Below are 25,197 nucleotides of genomic sequence, written 5' to 3' on the forward strand. Positions count from 1 at the left end.
ATTCTCAAGGGTTTGTTGGAAGAAGTTGCTGCTCTTAAGGAAGTCATTGCTATCTCTTCTCGAAGAAAGACTGCGTGTGAGCGTCTTATCTCTGTCATGACTCTCCCTTCTGCCATGGATGGTGCTTCCACTTCTCAACCAAGTCCCTCTACGTGTCCTGATGAACAAGAATCAGAAGATGCTGTCAGCAGCGACTCTCAAAGTTCTCTTGCCAACGATGTCTCTAATCCCTCTGGTTAATGTTTTTTTTTGGTCTGTAACATCTAACCTCTTTTTAGACACCTTTATGTTGGTTTCTTGGCATGCTTCTGTGTTTCAGACTGATATGGTTCGTTTTGGATGGTTTGAAAGACAGCTCTATCGTACTTTTTCTGCTGAATGATGTGCTGTTTTCCTAGTTCTCATTCCCTTTTCAGGCTTTTGTTCCTCCCTCTGTGTTGGTCGATCCTTGCCTTTGGTATCTTTTTTAGGCAATCAGGGGGAGAGGCGTCATGAGGTCATTTATTTTGACTCTCTTTCTGGTTATGACGCTTGTATGAGAACTGGTCCTGGAAGTGCTTGCCTAAAAAATAGCCAAAGGGGGAGATTGTTGTTACGTTGTTTTGTTGGCTTTATTTTTTAGTGCAAGTGGTATGGAAAGATGTCGGGTGTTATGTTTCATCTTCTGGATTGACATCTTTCCTCATGTGTGCAGACAGTATTTCAGGCAAGTTTCCAGTTTCGTCTGTTTGCTTCGCTGGCGACTTATTGCTGAGTTATTGCCTCGCTGCTGTCTTCATTACAAGATATCTGTCTCGCTGGAGCCTTCATTGCAAGATATCCTCCACTGCTATCTTCATTGCACGAATATTCACTTTGATGGAGTCTTTACTTTGTGATATTCGCATGAGGCCGGGTAAGGAAACCCGAGATATCTTCCAGGATTGTCCAGCTGCTATAAAAGCCATGTGCTCTCCCTTAGCAGCCTCGACACTTTTGATCAAACACTCAGAGCTCTTAGACGTGCAAGACCGGCGGACTGGGAGGCTGTGTGTTTTGGTTTTAAGTGGTGTATTCTCTCAAACACTATTCCACAGATTGAGTGTATGTGAGAGTTGGGTTCTTGTGCTTTTCGTGATTGAAGGTTCACGTACAACTGAAGACTGAAGGTCATCCGAGCCAGAAGGTTGCTCGAAGAGTGGAATTGAGACGGAGCTCAAATTCAGGGGGAGTCCCTGTCTAGGTGATCACTGGTAGTAATAGTCTCTAGGTTTTATTGATTTGTTGATTGTAATCAGATATAACCTTGTGTGTACTATTGACTACAAGATAGTGAAAATCCTTTCCACTGGCAGCGTGCCCCCAGATGTAGGTGTGTTTCACCGAACTGGGTAACCATATCCTGTGTACTTTGTTTACTGCACTTTTTGTTGTTTATCCATATCTGTGTTCAAGCAAGTTGTCGGACACATTGTCAACACATTGTGTGCGACATCTTGCCATTGCAACTAATCAGAATTTCAACAGCAAACCAAGAAATTAGGATCATATAATCCATTAGTGTAGATAGAACTCTCAAACCTTCAATATTGCTATTATTATATCATTAGAACAATTTACATTCATTTTCCACGTACCGGATATTAAACTCTATACCCATTATTACAAGCTCTCGCAATTTTTCTTCAACATAGCAAAGTCAAACCAAGAAATTAGGATCATATAATTCATTTGTGTAGATAGAACCCTCGAACCTTCGATATTGCTATAACTTTATCATTATAAATCAACACTTAAACGGTCTCCTTCCCTTTCTTTCCACACACAAATTACATACCTTACTAGTCCCCCTTTGAAAAAGCCCATTCTAAACAAAACATTGAACCCCTTCATTTCCCAACTATCTCACACTCTCTTAATTGAGCTGTATTTGACCGTTATTATCGTCGTTGCCGTCGACTCTCTTGTCCTTGTTGTTCCCTTTGAGCTTGGCCTCGGCGGACCGCCACTTGTGGAACCGGCCGAAGAGCACGTCCATTTCCTCGAGCGTCCTTCCCCGCGTCTCGGGCATCAAAACGAAGAAGAAGACGAACGCAAAAGCCGCGACGCTCATGAAGAGGAAAAATGCGCCGCCGATAGTGATCGCTTTGTAAAGCGAAATGAAGCTCATCGAGATCGCGCCGCTCGTGAGCCTGTTGATCGCCACCCCGGCGCTGGTACCCTGAGCCCTCAGCCGCATCGGAAAAATCTCCGAGCTGTACACCCACGCGATGGGCCCCATCCCGATAGAGAATGCCGCCACGTAGGCGAGCACCATCGCGATCGCCAGCACCAGAGCCCACTGGAGCTTCTCGTCGGACTGGTCAATCACGGTCAACGCCACGCCCAGAGTCCCGAGAGAAGCGATCATCCCGGCCACGCTGGTCAACAGCAACGGTCTCCGACCGAACCGGTCAAGCATAAACGTGGCGACCAGAATGAACATGGTCTTGACAAACCCTACCGCCACGGTGGCCAGGAGCTTCTTGTCGTCGGAGGTTATCCCGGCTTTCTCGAAGATCTTGGGGCTGTACAGCACCACCGCTTCGATACCCGAGGCTTGTTGGAAGAAGTGGATTCCGATTCCGGTGATGAGCACGTGGCGGATCGCCGGAGTCGGGTGGAGGAAAAGCTCGCGCACACGCCTTCCCAGTTCTCGGGGATCCTCGCCGCCTCTTTGATCTCGGAGAGCCGGAGCTGGGCTTCTTCTGGCGAGTCGGAGGTCTTTCGGAGGACTTTTCTGGCGTCGCCCAGGCGGCCCTGCATCACCAGCCACCGTGGCGACTCCGGCATCGCCAAAACTCCAACGGCCAGAATTACCGACGGGATTGCTCCGACGCCGAGCATCACGCGCCAGTTCAAGTTCTGGCCAAGCCCACGGAATGCGTAGTTTGACAGGTAGCCCAGTAGAATTCCCGTGTTGATGAACACCTGTAAAATAAAATAAGTGTGGGGTGATAAAAAAAAATGTTTTTATTGATATTGTAAGCTCATGAAGAAAATATGTGTATGTACGAATTTATTGATAATAATATCATGAAAAATTAAATAATAATAATTGGAAAGTTCGTGGGTCTTGTATATGTATAGAGTATAGACAACGAAGATATTGTCATTTATTATAATATATATACTAATAAATCATTTACGAATACAATTTTATCCCCAATAATTGATGTCAACAATTTATATCAATTGTTAACATAAATATCGATCGTTGATATCTAACAGATTCAACAATATATGTTAATTGTTGACATAATGTTGAAGGTAAAATTGTATTTATACAAATAATTTATTAGTATTTTAGGTCAAATTAAATTTTTGATGGGAAAATTGAATATTTTTTTTTTTTTATTATTTTTTTTATCGAATGTTGATAATTAAGACAAGAATTTCTCCTTTTTTTTTTCTTCTGAATATATCTTTTTTTTTTTTTACTGGTTGAGTTTATAAAAAGTAATAACTTTTTAAATCATTTTTAAAAATAAAATATATAATAACCAAAAAACTAAAATAAAAAAAGCAGTCATGGAGGACAATATATATATGCAGGCAAAGATGTCAACGCATAGATAACATATGTATATATATACTTCATGGAAGGATGTGAGGAATCCCCGGGTTGAGGCCGGAGAGACCTCGGCAGTGTAGACCGGAGCGATCATGAGGCCGTATCCGACTCCAATCCCGGAAACGAATCGGCCGAACATTAGGAACGCGTAGTTTTGGGCGAAACCCATGAGGATCGCTCCGGCGAAGAATATTGCTCCGGCGAACACAATGGTGTATCGCCGCCCGATCCAGTTGGAGGTCATACCGGCAGCGGCGGAGCCCAGATTCGAGTACACGTTCAGAATCCCCATCAGAATCTGAACCTGAACGTCGGTTATCTTCAGGTCTCTTTGGATGTATATCACTGCCCCGCTCATCACTCCTATGTCTGCACACACACACACACACACACACACACACACACATATATATATATATATATATATATTACTATATTACTTAAAATAGAGCTCAAAAAATTCCAAACGAGTATTCGATCTTGAAAAATTATTCAAGATAACGAGCCATTTCGTTCAAAAAACTACTTTTCTCTTTAAGATGAAACTCGGTGATAATCAATATATATAGCATACATATATATATATATATATATATGTGTGTGTATATGTATTTATAATGTATATATGCGTTGTGTGTACATGCTGTAAATTAATGGAAATTTAACAAAAAGTTTGAGTATTATGGTTTGATTAGCGAAAAAGTGTATTTAGTACTTAAAATTGAGTAATATAATAAGTGGTTTTATGTGTGTGCATATATATATAATATATAGAATATATATATATATATATATAGAGAGAGAGAGAGAGAGAGAGAGAGAGAGAGAGAGAGATTTACGGTAACCCAGTAAAATGGAGGTCATGGAAGCCAAGATGGCACAGGCAATGGCAAAGACGTTTCTTTTGGGTCTCTTTTTAGGGTCAAAGTCTACGATGGTTCTCTGTCCAACTCCATTGTTGTTGCTGTCCTCGTTAGTGTTAGTGATAATTTTCTGGTCAGCCATGATTGATGTGTTTCTCTTTCTTTTTTTGAGAGAGTAGTTAGAGGAAGAAGAAGATGAAGAGCATATGAGTGTTATGTATATCTAAAAACATGAACTATTTGTGCGGAGACATATGGTTAAGGATTAGAAGAGAGGTTATATAGACAAAGAAAATGCCGTATAAATTAGGGAACCGTTTTTGTTTTGCTATATTAATTAATAAAGTTTTACCAAACGTGTAACAAGAGATCGAGTTGGAACACGTGTACGTGTTATTACGATTTGTATGGCTTATTTCAATTCACGAACATGCATAATATTCTCTTTCACTTGTATTGTTTATGATGTGTGAACTTTTTAAAACAAATACATTATGTATATGCTTGGAACTTGGTGACGGTCGTGTGTTTGAGACATGGCAAAGTATTTAAAAAATTAACAATAATTTTTGTATTGATAACATGGAATTTTGAATTTCATTGGACCAAAACCACTAAAAACCGGAGGTAATTACAACATCACATGATATTTGTTACTTTTATGAGTTATGTTGTCCGATTATTGAATTGGTGTTGCGATAAGTGTATGTGATCGCAATAGTAATAAATCGCAAGCGCGAGTCGATCCCACGAGAACTAGTTAAATTTATATTCAAGTTTCACTATTACGAAAAGAACCCAGAGGAATTGAGGAAAGGTTGTCACAAACTTTTCAACAAGCAATTTAAATAAACAAATTAATAAAAGAAACGTGTTTAACGGATAGAGAGAGGCAGAACTATGATTTCACGAGTTCAATCTTCAGTTCGGATTCAAGGGAATTCACGCATGATTATTATTATTCACACTTTACTACTCATATCACGCTAATCATATCACTAAATCTCTCTCGAGCATCTAGCAACCTAAACCTATATGCCGGAATTTCATCTCTCGATATCAATCCCTAAAAAGCACGGCAAGCATTAAACACAAGAGTATTCACGCGAGTCGATAACAGCCTAGCTATATCTACCCTAGGAATGTATTACCATAATTCAAATCAAGCACACTAACAACCTAGTCTTTCTCAAGCACCGGGTGAAATTAAAGATCATGCATACAAGCAATAAGCACGGATTTGAATTAAGCAAAGCAGTCAGAATAATAACAATTCAACAATATATCAATGAGAATCCATCACTGATTCACGAACTCGCTACACCACATCCCTATGGAAGATTAGTGCATGGTGAAGCGAAGAACAACAATAAGAGAAAAAGACAGTGAAAATAAATAGACAAACGACATCTTCATTAAAAATAAACTAGAGTTCAAAAGATTAAAGGAATAAGAAAGAAACTGTGATTGTCGATGAACGCAACTATCTAATCTTTTTTCTCTCCAAAAACTAAGTAAAGGTAGAAATCAAATTAAAAGTAAAAGTGTGTGATTTAAGTTACAAAGGTGTTTTTAATATTGAAAGGGCTGTTTTCGGAGTCATCTGAGCCCAATTAAATTGAAAACACACTAAAAATCATCAAAACACCCAAGGACTCGTCGGTTTTCTGTCCGAAAATTGGTAATCACGAACTATAAGGCATATGATTAACTATGTATGAATTTTATTTTAAATACTTCATATTTAATACTTAAATCTTTATCATACCGTGCCGTGCCATAGTTCAAGATTTTTCAATGATTTTAGACCAAACTTTTTTCTAAAACAGACTAACCAATCTATCATAATAAAAAAAATAAAACTTTTGTGAGAGTTGTTGATGTAGTGTGAGATTCTAGCGATGTATGGGCATGTGTAAGGTCTCTGGCCCTTTAATTTATCACTTTTTTTATCCACCCGTCTTGATTTTTGGGAATGGTGAGTTTATCATATTCATACCCACGTCCTTCACGTTTACTAGTGTAAAGTGAAAACTATCAATTTGTGCTTTCACATGGTTAATTTCTTAGTAGTCATGTTTTGTTTGGTTTGACTTGTTTGTTAGATGATTTAGTAGTCATCTAATATATTCATAACAAAATATAATATCCATATAAAATTTAATTAAAATTTAAAAATACAATATCAACGAACAATATATGAGTTTAAAAATTAAAAATACAGTATAAACGAACAATATATGAGTTTCTCAAATTCTACAGCCAAAAATCCAAATTCAAAATGTGCATCTCGTCGTCAAGATTTAAGACACGGTTTCTATTTTAAAAGTGATTGACAACGAAAAGGTGTACATGGATGGAGACGAAGATATTCAAAGAAATACTTGTTCCTAGTAGAAGCCAGACATACAAGGTGCTCGAGGAGAGCTTGATCAGAGGACGAAAGCAGTCAGTCCTCTAAGGGAAAAAGGTCTAAGGGAGCCATAAACACTCTTGGACAATCCATCTAATTTAAAAAGCTGGACCAATTAACCTCACCAATTTATTATTTTTGACATCCCATTGATTGTTGTTTTAAATTTGGTCCGGTTAATTATCAAATAAATTAGTTTTCAATCAATTTTTGTACAATCTTAATATGCTATAGATTCCTATGCTTCTCCTCTATGAGGGTTCTACTTGGTAGCATACGTTTTTAGCTTATGATCCGAAAAGTTTCTCATCATACAATTTATTAAACATTCCATTAGGACATATGTTTTTAGCTTCTCCTCTATAGATTAAAATTATGTCTTTGAGCTTATGCTCAGATGGTTATTAGTTATGAGTTATGACATTCCATTAGGACATTTAACCGTAACAAGTGTAAATATTAAACATTTTTATATTTATTTTACTTGAAATTATTTTATTTTATTATGATATAAAAGACAGGTGGATGATTTCTACTTTAAATATGAAGCACTTAACTTCTCAATATTATTGTAAAACGAACGTTGAAGTACAACTTACAAGGTTTGCTTGCTACAAAGTCATACAACATATATACAATACACTAATTTATTATACATAGGTACTTTAAAATACCCTCATTTTTTTTCTCTCATGACTACGTGCACATACTTTCATTATACATAAACGTACGTACATATAATTCTCCGTTGCATAATATCATGTATTTTTATTTTTATCCATATATTTTTCTACTCTTGAACAAATTGGCAATGGTTTAATTCAACTTAATAAAGTTTGAATTCCAAAATCTCTCATTATTATGGTCGCTATCTTGACAGCACGTACAAAAACTCAGTATATCATTTATTATATATTTCGGCATCTAGCATAATATACATCGAAACCAGTTCCTTATTGACTTACTTCTTTAAAAGGGAACTACCTTCTTTTTTGTTTTAATCTCTCCACGTTCAGAAAAAAAAAATGACAACATCGATTTTTTTTTTCTTTTCTACTATTACTTCAGCAAAATAATTATAATTTTTGAAATCTTAAATTACTGACGATATATCTATAGTTTGTTCATGTTTCTGATTTACAATCAATGATACTGGACTCGAATTCATTTGTATTTTGTACTACAATCGTTTGTATTTAGTAGTAATTATCCCTTAAAAAAGTTAAGAGACGAGAGAAGATTACGAGGCGTTCTAAAATACCTCCTTATTTGTTTTAATCTCTCAATTTAAGCTCAGAAAGGATGTGACGACATTGATTTGTTTATTTTCCTTTTACTTCAACCATTTGTGACATAGGTTAGCAGTAACTATCCCTTTTAAAAGAAGTTAGTGGAAGTTATAATATGATCAAAATTTTGAGATTGTTTGTGTGCATATTCATCGTTTTCAGAGTGTATATAATTTTATCAACATAGTTAATATTTTTGTTTGTCTTATCAATGTATATGATTTCAATTCCATCAATCCTCAGTAATTTGTGTAAATCACTGTGTGTATATGAGTAGATTACCTATATCTTATTGTTTGATTGAGTGTCATAGTTTATATGTATAGTCATATTTTTATATTTCTACAGGCTCTTTATTTGCCATGTTTTCCATAATAATATAGGAATCAAACTAAGAGCAAATTCTGCCAAACTATGTGCATGAGCAAATTGTGCAAAATACCGTCCACAATCAGCCCCAACTCAGACATTGATTAGAATATGAAATTTATCCGATTTTAAAGTCTATAATATGATATTTATCTTTTCTTTATTGTTTAAGATTTTATTTGATTTATATATATATATATATATATATATATATATATATATATATATATAATGTTTATAATTTCCTTCAACTTTTGCTGGTAAGGATAAACTACACTCGTTTAAAATTAGAAATAATTATTGTATCAGCGCAAGAACCGGAGATTGGGCTTAAATCAGCTCAGCCCAAGTTGGTTCAGTCAGGCCCATTACATACGTTAATTTTATAAGAAAATGGTTTATTTGATAGCACAACTCCCTTTATGGGAACCAAACAGAAAACTTCCATTACCAAATTTATGGGAACCATTCACACAGCATGTAGTTAGTTAGTGACTAATAATAATCAAACATATTTCACTACATCCTTTCACTTTTCTCAATCAGCTTCTTATGTCTGAAATACTAATAGATTTACAATCATTTCCCACCGGATATAAAACTCTATACCCATTATTACAAGGTCTCGCATTTTTCTTCAACACAGCAAACCAAGAAATTAGGATCATATAATCCATTAGTGTAGATAGAACTCTCAAACCTTCAATATTGCTATTATTATATCATTAGAACAATTTACATTCATTTTCCACGTACCGGATATTAAACTCTATACCCATTATTACAAGCTCTCGCAATTTTTCTTCAACATAGCAAAGTCAAACCAAGAAATTAGGATCATATAATTCATTGGTGTAGATAGAACCCTCAAACCTTCGATATTGCTATAACTTTATCATTATAAATCAACACTTAAACGGTCTCTTTCCCTTTCTTTCCACACACAAATTACATACCTTACTAGTCCCCCTTTGAAAAAGCCCATTCTAAACAAAACATTGAACCCCTTCATTTCCCAACTATCTCACACTCTCTTAATTGAGCTGTATTTGACCGTTATTATCGTCGTTGCCGTCGACTCTCTTGTCCTTGTTGTTCCCTTTGAGCTTGGCCTCGGCGGACCGCCACTTGTGGAACCGGCCGAAGAGCACGTCCATTTCCTCGAGCGTCCTTCCCCGCGTCTCGGGCATCAAAACGAAGAAGAAGACGAACGCAAAAGCCGCGACGCTCATGAAGAGGAAAAATGCGCCGCCGATAGTGATCGCTTTGTAAAGCGAAATGAAGCTCATCGAGATCGCGCCGCTCGTGAGCCTGTTGATCGCCACCCCGGCGCTGGTACCCTGAGCCCTCAGCCGCATCGGAAAAATCTCCGAGCTGTACACCCACGCGATGGGCCCCATCCCGATAGAGAATGCCGCCACGTAGGCGAGCACCATCGCGATCGCCAGCACCAGAGCCCACTGGAGCTTCTCGTCGGACTGGTCAATCACGGTCAACGCCACGCCCAGAGTCCCGAGAGAAGCGATCATCCCGGCCACGCTGGTCAACAGCAACGGTCTCCGACCGAACCGGTCAAGCATAAACGTGGCGACCAGAATGAACATGGTCTTGACAAACCCTACCGCCACGGTGGCCAGGAGCTTCTTGTCGTCGGAGGTTATCCCGGCTTTCTCGAAGATCTTGGGGCTGTACAGCACCACCGCTTCGATACCCGAGGCTTGTTGGAAGAAGTGGATTCCGATTCCGGTGATGAGCACGTGGCGGATCGCCGGAGTCGGGTGGAGGAAAAGCTCGCGCACACGCCTTCCCAGTTCTCGGGGATCCTCGCCGCCTCTTTGATCTCGGAGAGCCGGAGCTGGGCTTCTTCTGGCGAGTCGGAGGTCTTTCGGAGGACTTTTCTGGCGTCGCCCAGGCGGCCCTGCATCACCAGCCACCGTGGCGACTCCGGCATCGCCAAAACTCCAACGGCCAGAATTACCGACGGGATTGCTCCGACGCCGAGCATCACGCGCCAGTTCAAGTTCTGGCCAAGCCCACGGAATGCGTAGTTTGACAGGTAGCCCAGTAGAATTCCCGTGTTGATGAACACCTGTAAAATAAAATAAGTGTGGGGTGATAAAAAAAAATGTTTTTATTGATATTGTAAGCTCATGAAGAAAATATGTGTATGTACGAATTTATTGATAATAATATCATGAAAAATTAAATAATAATAATTGGAAAGTTCGTGGGTCTTGTATATGTATAGAGTATAGACAACGAAGATATTGTCATTTATTATAATATATATACTAATAAATCATTTACGAATACAATTTTATCCCCAATAATTGATGTCAACAATTTATATCAATTGTTAACATAAATATCGATCGTTGATATCTAACAGATTCAACAATATATGTTAATTGTTGACATAATGTTGAAGGTAAAATTGTATTTATACAAATAATTTATTAGTATTTTAGGTCAAATTAAATTTTTGATGGGAAAATTGAATATTTTTTTTTTTTTATTATTTTTTTTATCGAATGTTGATAATTAAGACAAGAATTTCTCCTTTTTTTTTTCTTCTGAATATATCTTTTTTTTTTTTTACTGGTTGAGTTTATAAAAAGTAATAACTTTTTAAATCATTTTTAAAAATAAAATATATAATAACCAAAAAACTAAAATAAAAAAAGCAGTCATGGAGGACAATATATATATGCAGGCAAAGATGTCAACGCATAGATAACATATGTATATATATACTTCATGGAAGGATGTGAGGAATCCCCGGGTTGAGGCCGGAGAGACCTCGGCAGTGTAGACCGGAGCGATCATGAGGCCGTATCCGACTCCAATCCCGGAAACGAATCGGCCGAACATTAGGAACGCGTAGTTTTGGGCGAAACCCATGAGGATCGCTCCGGCGAAGAATATTGCTCCGGCGAACACAATGGTGTATCGCCGCCCGATCCAGTTGGAGGTCATACCGGCAGCGGCGGAGCCCAGATTCGAGTACACGTTCAGAATCCCCATCAGAATCTGAACCTGAACGTCGGTTATCTTCAGGTCTCTTTGGATGTATATCACTGCCCCGCTCATCACTCCTATGTCTGCACACACACACACACACACACATATATATATATATATATATATATTACTATATTACTTAAAATAGAGCTCAAAAAATTCCAAACGAGTATTCGATCTTGAAAAATTATTCAAGATAACGAGCCATTTCGTTCAAAAAACTACTTTTCTCTTTAAGATGAAACTCGGTGATAATCAATATATATAGCATACATATATATATATATATATATGTGTGTGTATATGTATTTATAATGTATATATGCGTTGTGTGTACATGCTGTAAATTAATGGAAATTTAACAAAAAGTTTGAGTATTATGGTTTGATTAGCGAAAAAGTGTATTTAGTACTTAAAATTGAGTAATATAATAAGTGGTTTTATGTGTGTGCATATATATATAATATATAGAATATATATATATATATATATATAGAGAGAGAGAGAGAGAGAGAGAGAGAGAGAGAGAGATTTACGGTAACCCAGTAAAATGGAGGTCATGGAAGCCAAGATGGCACAGGCAATGGCAAAGACGTTTCTTTTGGGTCTCTTTTTAGGGTCAAAGTCTACGATGGTTCTCTGTCCAACTCCATTGTTGTTGCTGTCCTCGTTAGTGTTAGTGATAATTTTCTGGTCAGCCATGATTGATGTGTTTCTCTTTCTTTTTTTGAGAGAGTAGTTAGAGGAAGAAGAAGATGAAGAGCATATGAGTGTTATGTATATCTAAAAACATGAACTATTTGTGCGGAGACATATGGTTAAGGATTAGAAGAGAGGTTATATAGACAAAGAAAATGCCGTATAAATTAGGGAACCGTTTTTGTTTTGCTATATTAATTAATAAAGTTTTACCAAACGTGTAACAAGAGATCGAGTTGGAACACGTGTACGTGTTATTACGATTTGTATGGCTTATTTCAATTCACGAACATGCATAATATTCTCTTTCACTTGTATTGTTTATGATGTGTGAACTTTTTAAAACAAATACATTATGTATATGCTTGGAACTTGGTGACGGTCGTGTGTTTGAGACATGGCAAAGTATTTAAAAAATTAACAATAATTTTTGTATTGATAACATGGAATTTTGAATTTCATTGGACCAAAACCACTAAAAACCGGAGGTAATTACAACATCACATGATATTTGTTACTTTTATGAGTTATGTTGTCCGATTATTGAATTGGTGTTGCGATAAGTGTATGTGATCGCAATAGTAATAAATCGCAAGCGCGAGTCGATCCCACGAGAACTAGTTAAATTTATATTCAAGTTTCACTATTACGAAAAGAACCCAGAGGAATTGAGGAAAGGTTGTCACAAACTTTTCAACAAGCAATTTAAATAAACAAATTAATAAAAGAAACGTGTTTAACGGATAGAGAGAGGCAGAACTATGATTTCACGAGTTCAATCTTCAGTTCGGATTCAAGGGAATTCACGCATGATTATTATTATTCACACTTTACTACTCATATCACGCTAATCATATCACTAAATCTCTCTCGAGCATCTAGCAACCTAAACCTATATGCCGGAATTTCATCTCTCGATATCAATCCCTAAAAAGCACGGCAAGCATTAAACACAAGAGTATTCACGCGAGTCGATAACAGCCTAGCTATATCTACCCTAGGAATGTATTACCATAATTCAAATCAAGCACACTAACAACCTAGTCTTTCTCAAGCACCGGGTGAAATTAAAGATCATGCATACAAGCAATAAGCACGGATTTGAATTAAGCAAAGCAGTCAGAATAATAACAATTCAACAATATATCAATGAGAATCCATCACTGATTCACGAACTCGCTACACCACATCCCTATGGAAGATTAGTGCATGGTGAAGCGAAGAACAACAATAAGAGAAAAAGACAGTGAAAATAAATAGACAAACGACATCTTCATTAAAAATAAACTAGAGTTCAAAAGATTAAAGGAATAAGAAAGAAACTGTGATTGTCGATGAACGCAACTATCTAATCTTTTTTCTCTCCAAAAACTAAGTAAAGGTAGAAATCAAATTAAAAGTAAAAGTGTGTGATTTAAGTTACAAAGGTGTTTTTAATATTGAAAGGGCTGTTTTCGGAGTCATCTGAGCCCAATTAAATTGAAAACACACTAAAAATCATCAAAACACCCAAGGACTCGTCGGTTTTCTGTCCGAAAATTGGTAATCACGAACTATAAGGCATATGATTAACTATGTATGAATTTTATTTTAAATACTTCATATTTAATACTTAAATCTTTATCATACCGTGCCGTGCCATAGTTCAAGATTTTTCAATGATTTTAGACCAAACTTTTTTCTAAAACAGACTAACCAATCTATCATAATAAAAAAAATAAAACTTTTGTGAGAGTTGTTGATGTAGTGTGAGATTCTAGCGATGTATGGGCATGTGTAAGGTCTCTGGCCCTTTAATTTATCACTTTTTTTATCCACCCGTCTTGATTTTTGGGAATGGTGAGTTTATCATATTCATACCCACGTCCTTCACGTTTACTAGTGTAAAGTGAAAACTATCAATTTGTGCTTTCACATGGTTAATTTCTTAGTAGTCATGTTTTGTTTGGTTTGACTTGTTTGTTAGATGATTTAGTAGTCATCTAATATATTCATAACAAAATATAATATCCATATAAAATTTAATTAAAATTTAAAAATACAATATCAACGAACAATATATGAGTTTAAAAATTAAAAATACAGTATAAACGAACAATATATGAGTTTCTCAAATTCTACAGCCAAAAATCCAAATTCAAAATGTGCATCTCGTCGTCAAGATTTAAGACACGGTTTCTATTTTAAAAGTGATTGACAACGAAAAGGTGTACATGGATGGAGACGAAGATATTCAAAGAAATACTTGTTCCTAGTAGAAGCCAGACATACAAGGTGCTCGAGGAGAGCTTGATCAGAGGACGAAAGCAGTCAGTCCTCTAAGGGAAAAAGGTCTAAGGGAGCCATAAACACTCTTGGACAATCCATCTAATTTAAAAAGCTGGACCAATTAACCTCACCAATTTATTATTTTTGACATCCCATTGATTGTTGTTTTAAATTTGGTCCGGTTAATTATCAAATAAATTAGTTTTCAATCAATTTTTGTACAATCTTAATATGCTATAGATTCCTATGCTTCTCCTCTATGAGGGTTCTACTTGGTAGCATACGTTTTTAGCTTATGATCCGAAAAGTTTCTCATCATACAATTTATTAAACATTCCATTAGGACATATGTTTTTAGCTTCTCCTCTATAGATTAAAATTATGTCTTTGAGCTTATGCTCAGATGGTTATTAGTTATGAGTTATGACATTCCATTAGGACATTTAACCGTAACAAGTGTAAATATTAAACATTTTTATATTTATTTTACTTGAAATTATTTTATTTTATTATGATATAAAAGACAGGTGGATGATTTCTACTTTAAATATGAAGCACTTAACTTCTCAATATTATTGTAAAACGAACGTTGAAGTACAACTTACAAGGTTTGCTTGCTACAAAGTCATACAACATATATACAATACACTAATTTATTATACATAGGTACTTTAAAATACCCTCATTTTTTTTCTCTCATGACTACGTGCACATACTTTCATTATACATAAACGTACGTACATATAATTCTCCGTTGCATAATATCATGTATTTTTATTTTTATCCATATATTTTTCTACTCTTGAACAAATTGGCAATGGTTTAATTCAACTTAATAAAGTTTGAATTCCAAAATCTCTCATTATTATGGTCGCTATCTTGACAGCACGTACAAAAACTCAGTATATCATTTATTATATATTTCGGCATCTAGCATAATATACATCGAAACCAGTTCCTTATTGACTTACTTCTTTAAAAGGGAACTACCTTCTTTTTTGTTTTAATCTCTCCACGTTCAGAAAAAAAAAATGACAACATCGATTTTTTTTTTCTTTTCTACTATTACTTCAGCAAAATAATTATAATTTTTGAAATCTTAAATTACTGACGATATATCTATAGTTTGTTCATGTTTCTGATTTACAATCAATGATACTGGACTCGAATTCATTTGTATTTTGTACTACAATCGTTTGTATTTAGTAGTAATTATCCCTTAAAAAAGTTAAGAGACGAGAGAAGATTACGAGGCGTTCTAAAATACCTCCTTATTTGTTTTAATCTCTCAATTTAAGCTCAGAAAGGATGTGACGACATTGATTTGTTTATTTTCCTTTTACTTCAACCATTTGTGACATAGGTTAGCAGTAACTATCCCTTTTAAAAGAAGTTAGTGGAAGTTATAATATGATCAAAATTTTGAGATTGTTTGTGTGCATATTCATCGTTTTCAGAGTGTATATAATTTTATCAACATAGTTAATATTTTTGTTTGTCTTATCAATGTATATGATTTCAATTCCATCAATCCTCAGTAATTTGTGTAAATCACTGTGTGTATATGAGTAGATTACCTATATCTTATTGTTTGATTGAGTGTCATAGTTTATATGTATAGTCATATTTTTATATTTCTACAGGCTCTTTATTTGCCATGTTTTCCATAATAATATAGGAATCAAACTAAGAGCAAATTCTGCCAAACTATGTGCATGAGCAAATTGTGCAAAATACCGTCCACAATCAGCCCCAACTCAGACATTGATTAGAATATGAAATTTATCCGATTTTAAAGTCTATAATATGATATTTATCTTTTCTTTATTGTTTAAGATTTTATTTGATTTATATATATATATATATATATATATATATATATATATATATATATATAATGTTTATAATTTCCTTCAACTTTTGCTGGTAAGGATAAACTACACTCGTTTAAAATTAGAAATAATTATTGTATCAGCGCAAGAACCGGAGATTGGGCTTAAATCAGCTCAGCCCAAGTTGGTTCAGTCAGGCCCATTACATACGTTAATTTTATAAGAAAATGGTTTATTTGATAGCACAACTCCCTTTATGGGAACCAAACAGAAAACTTCCATTACCAAATTTATGGGAACCATTCACACAGCATGTAGTTAGTTGGTGACTAATAATAATCAAACATATTTCACTACATCCTTTCACTTTTCTCAATCAGCTTCTTATGTCTGAAATACTAATAGATTTACAATCATTTCCCACCGGATATAAAACTCTATACCCATTATTACAAGGTCTCGCATTTTTCTTCAACACAGCAAACCAAGAAATTAGGATCATATAATCCATTAGTGTAGATAGAACTCTCAAACCTTCAATATTGCTATTATTATATCATTAGAACAATTTACATTCATTTTCCACGTACCGGATATTAAACTCTATACCCATTAATATTATGACAAGCTCTCGCAATTTTTCTTCAACATAGTAAAGTCAAACCAAGAAATTAGGATCATATAATTCATTGGTGTAGATAGAACCCTCAAACCTTCGATATTGCTATAACTTTATCGTTATAAATCAACACTTAAACGGTCTCTTTCCCTTTCTTTCCACACACAAATTACATACCTTACTAGTCCCCCTTTGAAAAAGCCCATTCTAAACAAAACATTGAACCCCTTCATTTCCCAACTATCTCACACTCTCTTAATTGAACTGTATTTGACCGTTATTATCGTCGTTGCCGTTGACTCTCTTGTCCTTGTTGTTCCCTTTGAGCTTGGCCTCGGCGGACCGCCACTTGTGGAACCGGCCGAAGAGCACGTCCGTTTCCTCGAGCGTCCTTCCCCGCGTCTCGGGCATCAAAACGAAGAAGAAGACGAACGCAAAAGCCGCGACGCTCATGAAGAGGAAAAATGCGCCGCCGATAGTGATCGCTTTGTAAAGCGAAATGAAGCTCATCGAGATCGCGCCGCTCGTGAGCCTGTTGATCGCCACCCCGGCGCTGGTACCCTGAGCCCTCAGCCGCATCGGAAAAATCTCCGAGCTGTACACCCACGTGATGGGCCCCATCCCGATAGAGAATGCCGCCACGTAGGCGAGCACCATCGCGATCGCCAGCACCAGAGCCCACTGGAGCTTCTCGTCGGACTGGTCAATCACGGTCAACGCCACGCCCAGAGTCCCGAGAGAAGCGATCATCCCGGCCAGTGACGGAGCCAGTTAAGGCCCAGGGGGGGCTTAAGGCCCCCCTCAAAAAAAAAAAATTTGCACTTTTTGCCCATTTTAAAAAAAAATTACATTTTTTTCCCTTGAAAATTTATACTTTTGGCCCAATTTTTATAAATTTTTTACAATCAAGCCCCCCTGAATTTTTTTTTTCAAATTAGCCCCCTGATGGGCTTTTCTGGCTCCGTCACTGATCCCGGCCACGCTGGTCAACAGCAACGGTCTCCGACCGAACCGGTCAAGCATAAACGTGGCGACCAGAATGAACATGGTCTTGACAAACCCTACCGCCACGGTGGCCAGGAGCTTCTTGTCGTCGGAGGTTATCCCGGCTTTCTCGAAGATCTTGGGGCTGTACAGCACCACCGCGTCGATACCCGAGGCTTGTTGGAAGAAGTGGATTCCGATTCCGGTGATGAGCACGTGGCGGATCGCCGGAGTCGGGTGGAGGAAAAGCTCGCGCCACACGCCTTCCCAGTTCTCGGGGATCCTCGCCGCCTCTTTGATCTCGGAGAGCCGGAGCTGGGCTTCTTCTGGCGAGTCGGAGGTCTTTCGGAGGACTTTTCTGGCGTCGCCGAGGCGGCCCTGCATCACCAGCCACCGCGGCGACTCCGGCATCGCCAAAACTCCAACGGCCAGAATTACCGACGGGATTGCTCCGACGCCGAGCATCACGCGCCAGTTCAAGTTCTGGCCAAGCCCACGGAATGCGTAGTTTGACAGGTAGCCCAGTAGAATTCCCGTGTTGATGAACACCTGTAAAATAAAATAAGTGTGGGGTGATAAAAAAATGTTATTTGAGTAAAAAAATATTTTTATTGATATTGTAAGCTCATGAAGAAAATATCTGTACGAATTTATTAATAATAATATCATGAAAAATTAAATAATAATAATTGGAAAGTTCATGGGTCTTGTATATGTATAGAGTATAGACAACGAAGATATTGTCATTTATTATAATATATATACTAATAAATCATTTACGAATACAATTTTATCCTCAATAATTGATGTCAACAATTTATATCAATTGTTAACATAAATATCGATCGTTGATATCTAACAGATTCAACAATATATGTCAATTGTTGACATAATGTTGAAGGTAAAATTGTATTTATACAAATAATTTACTAGTATTTTAGGTCAAATTAAATTTTTTATGGGAAAATTGATTTTTTTTTTTTTTTTTTTTTTATCGAATGTTGATAATTAAGACAATTTCTCCTTTTTTTTCCTCTGAATATATCTTTGTTTTTTAATGGTTGAGTTTATAAAGAGTAATAACTTTTTAAATCATTTTTAAAAATAAAATATATAATAACCAAAAAACTAAAATAAAAAAAGCAGTCATGGAGGACAATATATATATGCAGGCAAAGATGTCAACGCATAGATAACATATGTATATATATACTTCATGGAAGGATGTGAGGAATCCCCGGGTTGAGGCCGGAGAGACCTCGGCAGTGTAGACCGGAGCGATCATGAGGCCGTATCCGACTCCAATCCCGGAAACGAATCGGCCGAACATTAGGAACGCGTAGTTTTGGGCGAAACCCATGAGGATCGCTCCGGCGAAGAATATTGCTCCGGCGAACACAATGGTGTATCGCCGCCCGATCCAGTTGGAGGTCATCCCGGCAGCGGCGGAGCCCAGATTCGAGTACACGTTCAGAATCCCCATCAGAATCTGAACCTGAACGTCGGTTATCTTCAGGTCTCTTTGGATGTATATCACTGCCCCGCTCATCACTCCTATGTCTGCACACACACACACACACACACACACACACACACACACACACACACACACACACACATATATATATATATATATATACATATTACTATATTACTTAAAATAGAGCTCAAAAAATTCCAAACGAGTATTCGATCTTGAAAAATTATTCAAGATAACGAGCCATTTCGTTCAAAAAACTACTTTTCTCTTTAAGATGAAACTCGGTGATAATCAATATATATAGCATACATATATATATATATATATATATGTGTGTGTGTGTGTATGTATTTATAATGTATATATGCGTTGTGTGTACATGCTGTAAATTAATGGAAATTTAACAAAAAGAGTGAAAGTTGTAGTATTATGGTTTGATTAGCGAAAAAGTGTATTTAGTACTTAAAATTGAGTAATATAATAAGTGGTTTTATGTGTGTGCATATATATATAATATATAGAATATATATATATATATATATATATATATAGAGAGAGAGAGAGAGAGAGAGAGAGAGAGAGAGAGAGAGATTTACGGTAACCCAGTAAAATGGAGGTCATGGAAGCCAAGATGGCACAGGCAATGGCAAAGACGTTTCTTTTGGGTCTCTTTTTAGGGTCAAAGTCTACGATGGTTCTCTGTCCAACTCCATTGTTGTTGCTGTCCTCGTTAGTGTTAGTGATAATTTTCTGGTCAGCCATGATTGATGTGTTTCTCTTTCTTTTTTTGAGAGAGTAGTTAGAGGAAGAAGAAGATGAAGAGCATATGAGTGTTATGTATATCTAAAAAAATGAACTATTTGTGCGGAGACATATGGTTAAGGATTAGAAGAGAGGTTATATAGACAAAGAAAATGCCGTATAAATTAGGGAACCGTTTTTGTTTTGCTATATTAATTAATAAAGTTTTACCAAACGTGTAACAAGAGATCGAGTTGGAACACGTGTACGTGTTATTACGATTTGTATGGCTTATTTCAATTCACGAACATGCATAATATTCTCTTTCACTTGTATTGTTTATGATGTGTGAACTTTTTAAAACAAATACATTATGTATATGCTTGGAACTTGGTGACGGTCGTGTGTTTGAGACATGGCAAAGTATTTAAAAAATTAACAATAATTTTTGTATTGATAACATGGAATTTTGAATTTCATTGGACCAAAACCACTAAAAACCGGAGGTAATTACAACATCACATGATATTTGTTACTTTCATGAGTTATGTTGTCCGATTATTGAATTGGTGTTGCGATAAGTGTATGTGATCGCAATAGTAATAAATCGCAAGTGCGAGTCGATCCCACGAGAACTAGTTAAATTTATATTCAAGTTTCACTATTACGAAAAGAACCCAGAGGAATTGAGGAAAGGTTGTCACAAACTTTTCAACAAGCAATTTAAATAAACAAATGAATAAAAGAAACGTGTTTAACGGATAGAGAGAGGCAGAGCTATGGTTTCACGAGTTCAATCTTCAGTTCGGATTCAAGGGAATTCACGCATGATTATTATTATTCACACTTTACTACTCATATCACGCTAATCATATCACTAAATCTCTCTCGAGCATCTAGCAACCTAAACCTATATGCCGGAATTTCATCTCTCGATATCAATCCCTAAAAAGCACGGCAAGCATTAAACACAAGAGTATTCACGCGAGTCGATAACAGCCTAGCTATATCTACCCTAGGAATGTATTACCATAATTCAAATCAAGCACACTAACAACCTAGTCTTTCTCAAGCACCGGGTGAAATTAAAGATCATGCATACAAGCAATAAGCACGGATTTGAATTAAGCAAAGCAGTCAGAATAATAACAATTCAACAATATATCAATGAGAATCCATCACTGATTCACGAACTCGCTACACCACATCCCTATGGAAGATTAGTGCATGGTGAAGCGAAGAACAACAATAAGCGAAAAAGACAGTGAAAATAAATAGACAAACGACATCTTCATTAAAAATAAACTAGAGTTCAAAAGATTAAAGGAATAAGAAAGAAATTGTGATTGTCGATGAACGCAACTATCTAATCTTTTTTCTCTCCAAAAACTAAGTAAAGGTAGAAATCAAATTAAAAGTAAAAGTGTGTGATTTAAGTTACAAAGGTGTTTTTAATATTGAAAGGGCTGTTTTCGGAGTCATCTGAGCCCAATTAAATTGAAAACACACTAAAAATCATCAAAACACCCAAGGACTCGTCGGTTTTCTGTCCGAAAATTGGTAATCACGAACTATAAGGCATATGATTACTATGTACGAATTTTATTTTAAATACTTCATATTTAATACTTAAATCTTTATCATACCGTGCCGTGCCATAGTTCAAGATTTTTCAATGATTTTAGACCCAACTTTTTTCTAAAACAGACTAACCAATCTATCATAATAAAAAAATAAAACTTTTGTGAGAGTTGTTGATGTAGTGTGAGATTCTAGCGATGTATGGGCATGTGTAAGGTCTCTGGCCCTTTAATTTATCACTTTTTTTATCCACCCGTCTTAATTTTTGGGAATGGTGAGTTTATCATATTCATACCCACGTCCTTCACGTTTACTAGTGTAAAGTGAAAACTATCAATTTGTGCTTTCACATGGTTAATTTCTTAGTAGTCATGTTTTGTTTGGTTTGACTTGTTTGTTAGATGATTTAGTAGTCATCTAATATATTCATAACAAAATATAATATTCATATAAAATTTAATTAAAATTTAAAAATACAATATCAACGAACAATATATGAGTTTAAAAATTAAAAATACAGTATAAACGAACAATATATGAGTTTCTCAAATTCTACAGCCAAAAATCCAAATTCAAAATGTGCATCTCGTCGTCAAGATTTAAGACACAGTTTCTATTTTAAAAGTGATTTACAACGAAAAGGTGTACATGGATGGAGACGAAGATATTCAAAGAAATACTTGTTCCTAGTAGAAGCCAGACATACAAGGTGCTCGAGGAGAGCTTGATCAGAGGACGAAAGCAGTCAGTCCTCTAAGGGAAAAAGGTCTAAGGGAGCCATAAACACTCTTGGACAATCCATCTAATTTAAAAAGCTGGACCAATTAACCTCACCAATTTATTATTTTTGACATCCCATTGATTGTTGTTTTAAATTTGGTCCGGTTAATTATCAAATAAATTAGTTTTCAATCAATTTTTGTACAATCTTAATATGCTATAGATTACTATGCTTCTCCTCTATGAGGGTTCTACTTGGTAGCATACGTTTTTAGCTTATGATCCGAAAAGTTTCTCATCATACAATTTATTAAACATTCCATTAGGACATATGTTTTTAGCTTCTCCTCTATAGATTAAAATTATGTCTTTGAGCTTATGCTCAGATGGTTATTAGTTATGAGTTATGACATTCAATTAGGACATTTAACCGTAACAAGTGTAAATATTAAACATTTTTATATTTATTTTACTTGAAATTATTTTATTTTATTATGATATAAAAGACAGGTGGATGATTTCTACTTTAAATATGAAGCACTTAACTTCTCAATATTATTGTAAAACGAACGTTGAAGTACAACTTACAAGGTTTGCTTGCTACAAAGTCATACAACATATATACAATACACTAATTTATTATACATAGGTACTTTAAAATACCCTCATTTTTTTTCTCTCATGACTACGTGCACATACTTTCATTATACATAAACGTACGTACATATAATTCTCCGTTGCATAATATCATGTATTTTTATTTTTATCCATATATTTTTCTACTCTTTAACAAATTGGCAATGGTTTAATTCAACTTAATAAAGTTTGAATTCCAAAATCTCTCATTAATATGGTCGCTATCTTGACAGCACGTACAAAAACTCAGTATATCATTTATTATATATTTCGGCATCTAGCATAATATACATCGAAACCAGTTCCTTATTGACTTACTTCTTTAAAAGGGAACTACAGTCTACAGCTAACTAAACTCGTATATAATATATAATATCGACAAAAAAAAAAAACTCGTATATAATATTTACATAAAATCTATTTAATTATTTATTTTCAGCTGAGCTATTTAGTGCTACAAAAGTCTACACATGTGATATAAGATGTTGACTTATAAGTGCCGTGAAATGTAATACATTTGTTGGGTCTTTTTCTGATGTATCTAATTGTTGTACTTTTAGCCCTAATCTATGCAATCAAGATGATCTAATAACAACTACTCAGATTCGTGCAAGAAAGTAAAGTACTGAAATGAAAAGACACAACCGGATTTTTCCCGTGCTTCGATCCAAAAAGATCTACGTGCACGTTGAGCTTCGTGGGAGAAACTCGGTCTGTACTAGCTTCGTCTCGATTACACTTTCAAGATCACCAATCTCTCAAACTCACGAATACAACCTCACACTCTCAATCACAGGCAATTCTTTTTACCAGTTTCACACAAGAAACACGATCAAGCCGATCGCTCAAGAACAAACCACTCAGAGAGAAGAAGAATAGAGAAAACCCTAACACAGTATTCGAACAGAACGCAATGACTCGAACAAAAGGTCTCGAGCTCATTTATAAGAGATAGGCTATCACGAAGAAATGCTCGACCGTCAGATCAGGTGAGATCAACGGCTTCTGTTCCTTTATGCGCTACGATGTCGTTTCACCGACAGAGCACAACCCTAAGAAGCTGAAGCCTTTTGATCTTCATCCCAGTGGGCCTCAGCTAATGGGCTTCGGCGAAGGAGTTGCTGGGCTTCCAAATCCAACAATCTCCACCTGAAGCTCAGCAAGCTCCACCTTAATCGAGACATCACCAATACAGACCGGCTTCTTCAACCACATCATCGCTCGGTACCTGCAAACACATCACTCAACAAACAATAAGTCTAAGCAGTGCTTAAACTTAGTGTTAGTAACCACTTTAGTACCCATATCAGCTGGATTACTTTCAGTATCAATTTTCTGGAGCTTTACCACATCAGAGGCGATCAAATCCCTGATGTAGTGAAACCTTACATCCACATGTTTTGTTCTTTCATGATACACTGGATTTTTACTTAAGTGTATAGCACTTTGACTATCTGAATAAACAACCACAGTGTTACTGATAAGATGAGCTTCTTTCAATAAGCCCTGAAGCCAAACAGCTTCCTTAAAAGCAGCACACACAGCAATATATTCAGATTCAATGGTAGACAAGGCAACAACAGACTGCAAGTTAGACTTCCAAGAAATACAATTGCTCCCAAGAGTGAAACAGAACGAAGTAGTAGACTTTCTATTGTCCCTATCACCACCATAATCAGCATCAACATAGCCAATCAGATCAAACAAAGAACTACGCTTGCCATAGCACAAACCAATATCAATAGTACTACTTACATATGCAATAACACATTTCAACGCATTCCAATGCACATTTCCAGGATTAGACATAAACCTACTCAGAACAGATATAGCATAAGATAAATCAGGTCTAGTGCTAATCATGGCATACATCAAAGAACCTATAGCATTTGCATAAGGCACAGATTCCATTTTCAGGATTTCAGACCTGGATTGAGGGCACTGTGTCTTATCAAGAATAAAATGAGGAGCAAGAGGCATCAGAACAGTTTTGCAATTCAAACTACCAAACTTAGAAACAACCTTTTCAAGATAAGGCTTTTGATGAACACGAAGCATGCAATTTTTCCTATCTCTATCAATAATCATAC

General features: G+C 36.1%; 1 protein-coding gene and 2 pseudogenes across 1 annotated transcript; all 3 read right to left on the minus strand.

Annotated features, from left to right (window-relative positions):
* Nucleotides 1-1,752: 1,752 nt before the first annotated feature.
* Nucleotides 1,753-4,635, minus strand: LOC149394813 (polyol transporter 5-like; annotated as a pseudogene).
* Nucleotides 4,636-9,214: 4,579 nt separating this feature from the next.
* LOC149394814 (polyol transporter 5-like) lies at nucleotides 9,215-12,287 on the minus strand (annotated as a pseudogene).
* Nucleotides 12,288-16,870: 4,583 nt separating this feature from the next.
* LOC149394815 (polyol transporter 5-like) lies at nucleotides 16,871-20,254 on the minus strand. The gene is made up of 4 exons (XM_089615712.1): nucleotides 20,026-20,254; nucleotides 19,163-19,509; nucleotides 17,946-18,498; nucleotides 16,871-17,723 (listed from the first exon to the last, which is right to left on the minus strand). Exons 1-4 carry the CDS (start codon nucleotides 20,189-20,191, stop codon nucleotides 17,221-17,223), a joined length of 1,569 nt encoding a protein of 522 aa, XP_089471838.1. The 5' UTR covers nucleotides 20,192-20,254; the 3' UTR covers nucleotides 16,871-17,220.
* Nucleotides 20,255-25,197: the final 4,943 nt, after the last annotated feature.

The sequence above is a fragment of the Urtica dioica genome, chromosome 5, assembly GCF_054948205.1.
Source record: "Urtica dioica subsp. dioica isolate 48M chromosome 5, U.dioica_male_clone48M_v1_H2, whole genome shotgun sequence".
NCBI lineage: Eukaryota > Viridiplantae > Streptophyta > Magnoliopsida > Rosales > Urticaceae > Urtica > Urtica dioica.

Excerpts from the sequence above, each read along its gene's own strand:
- LOC149394815 (XM_089615712.1), bottom strand. The coding sequence starts at position 20,191 with ATGGCTGACCAGAAAATTATCACTAACACTAACGAGGACAGCAACAAC. Across the intron at positions 19,510-20,025 it reads CTCCATTTTACTGGGTTACC|ACATAGGAGTGATGAGCGGG; the intron begins GTAAATCTCTCT and ends GTGTGTGTGCAG. Across the intron at positions 18,499-19,162 it reads TCCTCACATCCTTCCATGAA|GTGTTCATCAACACGGGAAT; the intron begins GTATATATATAC and ends TTTATTTTACAG.